Source organism: Vulpes vulpes, chromosome 4 (genome assembly GCF_048418805.1).
Source record: "Vulpes vulpes isolate BD-2025 chromosome 4, VulVul3, whole genome shotgun sequence".
In the NCBI taxonomy this organism is placed as follows: domain Eukaryota; kingdom Metazoa; phylum Chordata; class Mammalia; order Carnivora; family Canidae; genus Vulpes; species Vulpes vulpes.
In genome coordinates, this window is record NC_132783.1 from 2,657,526 (window position 1) to 2,665,383 (window position 7,858).

The 7,858-nt window shown below is 49.2% G+C and overlaps 1 protein-coding gene across 1 annotated transcript in view; it reads left to right on the forward strand.

Annotated features, from left to right (window-relative positions):
• TBC1D9 (TBC1 domain family member 9) overlaps positions 1-5,314 on the forward strand; it is a 113,332-nt gene extending 108,018 nt beyond the window's left edge. The window contains exons 19-21 of the mRNA XM_026018484.2: positions 1,606-1,680; positions 1,776-1,879; positions 3,161-5,314. Of these exons, the coding sequence (XP_025874269.1) occupies positions 1,606-1,680; positions 1,776-1,879; positions 3,161-3,880 (899 nt within the window). The 3' untranslated portion in view covers positions 3,881-5,314. The remainder of the gene's footprint in view (positions 1-1,605; positions 1,681-1,775; positions 1,880-3,160) is intronic.
• Positions 5,315-7,858: the final 2,544 nt, after the last annotated feature.

Genomic DNA, 7,858 nt, shown 5'->3' on the forward strand with positions numbered 1-7,858 from the left:
ATATCTCAAGACATGGGAAAATTGGATGAAATTTTAACTCAAGGGCCTATAAATAAGTTTTATTGCAACACAGCCAAGCTGTTCATCTATGCAGAGCCTCTGGCTGCTTCCGGGCTACGGTGCTAGAGTCAAGCGCGGAGAGGCAGCCCGGCCTGCAAAACCTAAGATATCTACTCCCTGGCCCTTTCCCCCGAAACATTTCAGAAAAGGATCCACCTGTTTCAGAATGCTTTAGCAGCGTTCACGTACCAATGGCATGTAATAATCACTAAAAGTTGCTCTTTTAAAAATGTTTTTTCTAACTCCAAAATCACAACTGCTCTGTGTTGAAATCTTAAAAATATGGAGGTAATATGTAAAATAAGCTAAAGGTATCTTTAAATTTTGTAATACAAAGATAACGTTATCTCGAAATATTTTTCTGTCCTTTTAATTTGTATAACATGTACTTACAATAATATGCAGGTATATGTCGTAAGACTGGGATCAAACTGCATATACAATTTTGCATCCTACTTTTCTCACTTAAAATCCAGTGAGCACGTCACCCTGCCATTAAACATTCTCTGAAAACATGGTTTTTTAAATGGCTGTATAATATCTATTGCACAAACTTACCATGTATTAAATGTTTTTTTAATGTCTGTCTCCTAAATCGTTTTCGATATTAGGAGGACAAGAGCTTCTCGGTAACATAGAGTACACCGGTCACGCTGTGTCTTAAACGCTGCTGAGATTCACCCGATGCTAAATTCAGTGAAGGTCACATATCTGGCAAACCAGCCACCTTCTGGATGAGGGAAGAAGTTCTGGAATGCATTTTGACAGCGGACAAACTGAATGGGAACGGGGAGCGGGGGCTGTAGACCTCTCCCTCTTGAAGTCGTCCTATGCCCTGCGATGTCCTGTTTTAAGAAAAAGGAAAACAGAAGTGGTTTCCTTTAAAAAAAAAAAAAAAGTAGTTTCCTTGACAGTCCTATTTTTGAAATGCCGAATTATGAATGTGAAGGAATTTTGTAGGATTTTTTTTTTGTTTCCTTTTATCAACATAGATTTCAATTTCTTTTTTTTTTTTAAGTTCTTGATCTTTCGCAGGGCTTGAGGGCAAACCAGTCTCAGGTATGCAGAGCTAAGATGATAATGTCACAGAGAGGGTAGGGAGGGCCACATCATCGGGCCAACACTACCATGTTTTAAGCACCGAAGACCACGTGACGTCGTTCCTTTCATGCCTAATTCTGCACTCAACCCCAGTTGTGAAAAGTAATTCTGGGGAGAAACCATGACCGAGAAATAGGGTTGTCTGATGACATATGGAAGACCTAGTAAAATCTGAATTTGAGATAAATGAAAAATCATTTGTTTAGCCCAAGTACATTCCGTGTGATATTTAGGACTCACTTATGCTAAAACGTGATTTTTTTTATTTATCTCCAATTCAAACTTCACGGCGTGTGCTGGGTTTTGGTATTTGCTTTATTTTGTTTGTTTTACTGACTCAGGCAGCCCGACCTAGAGGCTTTTCTGTTTTCTACTACAAATGCTAAATCTGTGAGTTTATTATATAACATTACTTTTTTTTTTCTTCTGAATATTTCTTGGCAGTGGTTGGGTTGGATAGCAGACGGAAACACGGTGCGGATGACGGCTTCGTTACAGTGAGTCTGCAGCCAGACAGAGGTAAAGACGTCCTCCTCTGCATGTTTGCCTTACTGCAGGTGGAACACTGGTTTCTTGACACCCGAATGCTTAATTTCTTGACACTTGGGTTTTAGGGAAGAGGGCAAATTCTCAAGAAAATCGTAATTATCTGAGACTCTGGACTCCAGAAAATAAATCCAAATCAAAGAATGCAAAGGATTTGCCGAAATTGAATCAGGTGAGTGTTTAACATTTCGGTCTATTCATTTCAAACCTTGAAGTTCTGTTTTTCAGTCATAGAAAGATGTAGAATAAGTACCCCTCAAAGATCGTGGTAACTTGAGATATCTAACTGGGACCTGTTTGCACGTTCCTGTGCATCAAAAATGTGCTCAGTCATGAGAAGTCTGACCCCCTCAGAGAAAATGTGAAGCACAAAATATTCAGTTTTGAGAGACGATGCATTCTCATTTCAGTCATTAAAAATACCCTCAGATACTCAGAAGACAAGCTCGTGCTGTTTTCGAATCACTGTGTCCGGCTATAAAGATACCTAGCACATTCTCCTTAAAATAAAGCTGAAATGTAACGAGGCAGATAAAACAATATAAATAATTACAACACAGGATGACAATGCTGAGTCTCCCAACAGGAGAGACGACACATCACGTGGGTGGGGAGCGGAAGGCCTTACTTCTGTCCAGGGACACCAGCAGATGTGACACAGGACAGGGCATTTGAGCTCACCTTGGGCTGAATACCGAAGTGTGTAGACGTGAAATGAGACGAGGTCTGGGATTTACTTAAAATACCTGAACAAAGGATCCCGAGGGGGCTCAGTGGTTGAGCGCCTGCCTTCGGCTCAGGGAGCGACCCCAGGGTCCTGGGATCAAGTCCCGCATCAGGCTCCCTGTAGGGAGCCTGCTTCTCCCTCTGCCCGGGTCTCTGCCTCTCTCTCTATGTGTGTTTCCTGAATAAATAAAATCTTTAAAAAAAAAAAAACCAAAAAACCTAAACAAAGGCTAAAGGAGTTAGTGGAGGGATGCTTGGGCAGTTCAGTGGTTGAACGCCTGCCTTTGGCCAGGGCGTGACCCCAGGGTCCCGGGATCAAGTCCCACACCGGGCTCCCTGCATGGAGCCTGCTTCTCCCTCTGCCTGTCTCTCTCTCTCTCTCTCTCTCTCTCTCTGTCTCTCATGAATAAATAAGTAAAATCTTAAAAAAAAAAAAAAAGTGGAACAAGTGTCTGACAGTCATTCCAGACTCTGTGACAGGTACATGAAGATTCATTATTTCATTCTTTCTACTTTTATGGATGTTGGAAAAGTTTCCAAAAAGAAAAAAAAAAAAAAAACAAGAATAGACATGAGTTAAGAGGCTTTAACAACACGTGAGTTCATCCGACATATAGGACTTTTCGGGAGTCTTTGGGGAGCCGTAATAGTCGGTGGCTTTGCAGTCCGCGGCCTCCGCGCGTCCCCTGAGGTCCCATCCTTGGTGTTTGCCCACGTCCCCCTGCAGGGCCAGTTCATCGAGCTGTGTAAGACGATGTACAACCTGTTCAGCGAAGACCCCAACGAGCAGGAGCTGTACCACGCCACGGCCGCGGTGACCAGCCTCCTGCTGGAGATCGGGGAGGTGGGCAAGCTCTTTGTGGCCCAGCCTGCGAAGGAGGGCGGGGGCGGCGGCGGGGCCACCTGCCCCCCGGGCATCCCGGGCGTGCTCTTCCCCAAGAAGGGGCCCGGCCAGCCCTTTGCCGTGGAGCCCGCGGAGCCCGCGCCCGCCAGCCTGCCAGTCGAGGCCGAGGAGCACTCGCTGGGCGGGCAGATGGAGGACATTAAGCTGGAGGACTCGTCCCCCCGGGACAACGGGGCCTGCTCCTCCATGCTGATCTCCGACGACGACACCAAGGACGACAGCTCCATGTCCTCGTACTCGGTGCTGAGCGCCGGCTCCCACGAGGAGGACAAGCTGCACTGCGAGGACATCGGCGAGGACACGGTGCTGGTGCGCAGCGGCCAGGGCTCGGCGGCGCTGCCCCGGAGCGCCAGCCTGGACCGGGACTGGGCCATCACCTTCGAGCAGTTCCTGGCCTCCCTGCTCACGGAGCCGGCCCTGGTGAGGTACTTTGACAAGCCCGTGTGCATGATGGCCCGGATCACCAGCGCCAAGAACATCCGGCTGATGGGCAAGCCGCTCGCCTCGGCCAGCGACTACGAGATCTCGGCCCTGTCGGGCTGAGCCGCGCCTTCGGGCCGGGGCAGGAGGGCTGGGGCTGGCGGCTTGGTTGGTTGGGTCTTTTTTTTAACATTCCGTGTGGGGGTTTCTTTCTTCCTTGTAAATTAAATATTTATTAGCACCCGGCTCGATGCCTAGTGTTTTCATAATACGATACAATGAAAACTGTCGGAGACACATCTCAACACCTCGACGTAGGTACAGCTGTCTTGGGGGGGCGGGATTTACCAGAATACAATTTATTCAATGAATTCCAAAAAAAAAAAAAAAAATCTGTCCGTGATATGTGTGTATTTTAACTCCTTAATCTTGCTGTTGAGCTGTATACATGGTTTTAAAAATAGTGCTGTTTAACGCTCAATAAGGCGACAGCCCTTTGTGTATTTGGGCTTTCTAAATGAAACTAGACCCACAAGGAAAATGAAATGCCATGAATGTTCCCAAAAGGAAAAAGCATTGTCAGGCGAGGGAACTCGTATGCCATTTTAGGGAGCATTCAGAAATATTTTTTAAGATTTGAAATATATTTCATAAAAGTCCTCTATTCAAAAATCATTTCAACAGATGTTTCCTTTCAAGGAGAAAACACTTGAGTTTCTAAACAACTGTGGAAGCGTAAGTGATTTTTACATGATGCCACAACAACACTTCTATTTGATCAATTCAGACCAATACCAGGCTGATTTTGCATTAAGAAGCTCTTCTGGTTATTTAAGTCAGCTGACCAGAATTCAGGGAAAATGAAAAAAGGAACAGTCTCTTGTTACAAAGAATCTGAAAATGATAACAAAGATGACGGAAGGCTCGGGGAATTTTTTTTTTTTTTTGAAAGAGTAAACGTACTGACGCTTCTGATCCTGGATCTTCAGCTTCTTGTTACTCATTGCCAATAAAGCAAAAACTAAAACAATAAACTTTACCATTTCTATACTCTACATAGATTCAAGAAAAGTTATACCATGTATTGCATATGATCATCTTTCCAGTTAAATCAATGTAAAGTAGAGATCATGTAAACTGTAAAAAATATCTGCAAGATTACGTACCTGAATGTTTTAAAGCAGAACTTGTCACTTTATTAAAAGAATAATATGCTCTATCTATTTCCTGAAGGGATGTGGAAAAGAAGACTAGCGCACCTGCACTTTGGATTCTTGCTTTTTTTAATCATTATTATTTTGTTACTTTTACAGTTTTGCCTTTTACAGACGTTGAAGGGTCTTCTCCTTCTTGTTGAATCACCGTCATGGTCCCATTTCTGTCGCTTGTTCGGTGTTCCTTTCGACACATTCCTTTATGACGCATTGTGTTTTTTATTTTAGCTCTTGCTGCTGTTTTTTACTTTTGTTTACAGAATGATTTTTAAACTGTCCAATGAAGTAGTGTTAACCTCAAGTAGGACAAATGTGAACAAATAAAGTACATCAGATATTCAGATATACGGCTTTTATCTGAGTTCCTGCCTAAAGGCGATAATGGGATTCTTTGGACAACGTCATGGGGCGGGGGGTGGGGGGGGTATATTTAGGCAACCGTTTTTGACTAAGGAAGCCAACACTTGCAGGCAAATATTTTGAGATAGGAAATACAATGTGTAGTGATGTGTGTGTGAATGGGTGTATTTAAAATAAGGAAGAAAGGCTCATGGGTCATCTAATTATTTAGCTTATCCTGCAGAAATGATAAAAGGCTGAAAACCCCTCTGTTTCAGGCTCAGTAGTACACTGTAGCACCATCTGGTGCGTATCTGGTTGAGTAACCGTTGATTCGATTTCACTTTAAGATGGTTCTACATCATCCCATCGTGTGTTTCTGTCTGTAAAGTCACCTCGGGGCACCTCAAGAAATAACTGTAAAGGCTGACACTCCTGCCCAGCCCTGCCTTGCCACACTCAAGGATGGATTTGGGAGGGGAATGAACATGCCTTTAGACGTGTTGTCCTGGGGATCCCTGGGGGGCTCAGCGGTTGAGCAGGCGCCTGCCTTCCACCCAGGGCGTGATCCTGGGGTCCCAGGATCGAGTCCCCCGTCGGGCTCCCTGCATGGAGCCTGCTTCTCCCTCTGCCTGGGTCTCTGCCTCTTTCTCTCTCTCCTGTCTCTTATGAATAATAAAATCTTTAAAAAATAAAAAAATAAATGTGTTGCCCTAGATAAACAAGAAGGGTCAGAATTTTCCCTGATCACTCCGAAAGGGACTTTGAATAGTGTGTCCCCCTGAAGGCAGATGTCTCTGTTGATGCCCCCATCTCTTCAGACACATCAGAGGGCCTCACTCGGGGATATTACTACACAACGGCCAGCTTCAGCCTGTTGGCTTCTACAGGCTACCTGGGGAGGAGCCCTGAGGCTTCGAGTTGGTTATTTACGGCCTAATGGTCCAGGAGACAGGCCTGCCAGCCCATCCTCCTCGGCCTCCAGAAGGCCGTCGAGTGCATCTCAGGAGCGTTTTCTGAGAAAAGATTAAAGTTCCTGTCTTGCTTTTAGTGGTTTGTGTTACGTCTGTTTAGTATCTGTGTGGATTCTTCTCTTTATTTCCGTTGACTGTGGCTCACTCTCTCGGAATGGTCCCTTTGGGTCGAGCTCTGTGAGCATTCGGTTCCCAGGCTAATCGTCGCTACACGGCGCGGATGGTGGCTCTTGTGGAGCATTGGGACAGCCTTGAGCTGGCAGCCGGTGGGCTCCTAGCTGCAGAGCCGGGCCTTGGCCTCTGTAGAGCTTACATGTGAGAACGCAGGACCGAGCTGGTGCCGGGGAAGGAAGAAACCACGTGGAGCCTGGGTGCCAGGGAGGTGGCTGAGCCAAGGCCTCGTCCTTTCCATCCAGCATCACTCCAAGTCTGGTTCTGGATAAGAGGGAGACCGCGTGGAAATGCCCCAAAGGAGGCTGGGTGGGGAGAAGGCTCATGTGCCAGCGGCCTCAGCTCCCCCGGGGGATGCAGGCTGGGAACCCAGGAACCCTGGCAGGGGGTGGCTGGCCGACAGGGTGTCCTGTCGCAGCCCTAGGACAGGCAGCTGGGCTTCTCTTCACTTTTCTGACCGCAGAGACCCAGTAGCAGCCACCCAGTCCTGGGCAGGCCTCTGCCTCTAAGGTTAGACCTCCAGGGGGTTAGACCTCCAGGGGGTCTAACCTTAGAGCACTTGAGCTCTTGAATCTGAGAGTGGAGCACGGGGAGTGTTGAAACTGCCTTGCTGGGGGGCCTGGGGAGGGGGGGCTCGTGGGGGGGGCCGTGGGGGGTCCGTGGGTCCAGCCTGCCCCCCCCAGAGGCTCTCCTGCTGCACTGTCCACTGCCAACCTGCGGAGAGCAGCCGGCGGCGTGGGGGGCACAGAGCACCTCACCGGGTTTGTGCCTTCAGGTGAGCTGTAACGTTGAGGGCCCTGCGCCTTTTGTCCAACACGTTCCTGACGGTCTAGTCCTCTACGGGACAGCTCAGGGAGCCGCACAAAGGAGTTGACAGATGGGCGCGGCGGGACCCCGAGGGCGCGGCCGGTTCTCTGCCTGGGGCGGTGCCTGGCGGGCTGGGGGCTCCAGGGGCCCGGCCAGGATGCTCAGCCCCGGCCCGGCCCCGCGCCCGCCGCCCCCTCCCCTCCTGCGCAGGACGCCCCGCTCCGAAGCCCCGCCCCGGAGCCCCGGCAGGGTGGTGGGAGCCCCCGGGGAGGCCCAGGCCCGGCACCGACCTCAGGCTCCGCGGGGGGGGGGGGGGGGGGGGGCTCGGGCTCCGCGGGGGGGGGCGGCCAGCGTCCCCCTCCCCCTGCTTGCGCTCTCTCTCTCTCTCTAATAAATATCTACAAACTGCTGAAGACTCGGGGCCTGCTAGTGACCACCCGGGAGGGGCGCAGCAGGCGGGGGGGGGGGGGGGGGGAGGAGGAAGTCCCGGGGGGCTCAGGACACTCGGTCCTGCCCTGGCCTCGCGCTCGCTAACCGGCCCCGGCTGCGGCTGCAGCTCGGCCCACCCCGCACACTTGCCCCCCCCGCACCTCGCA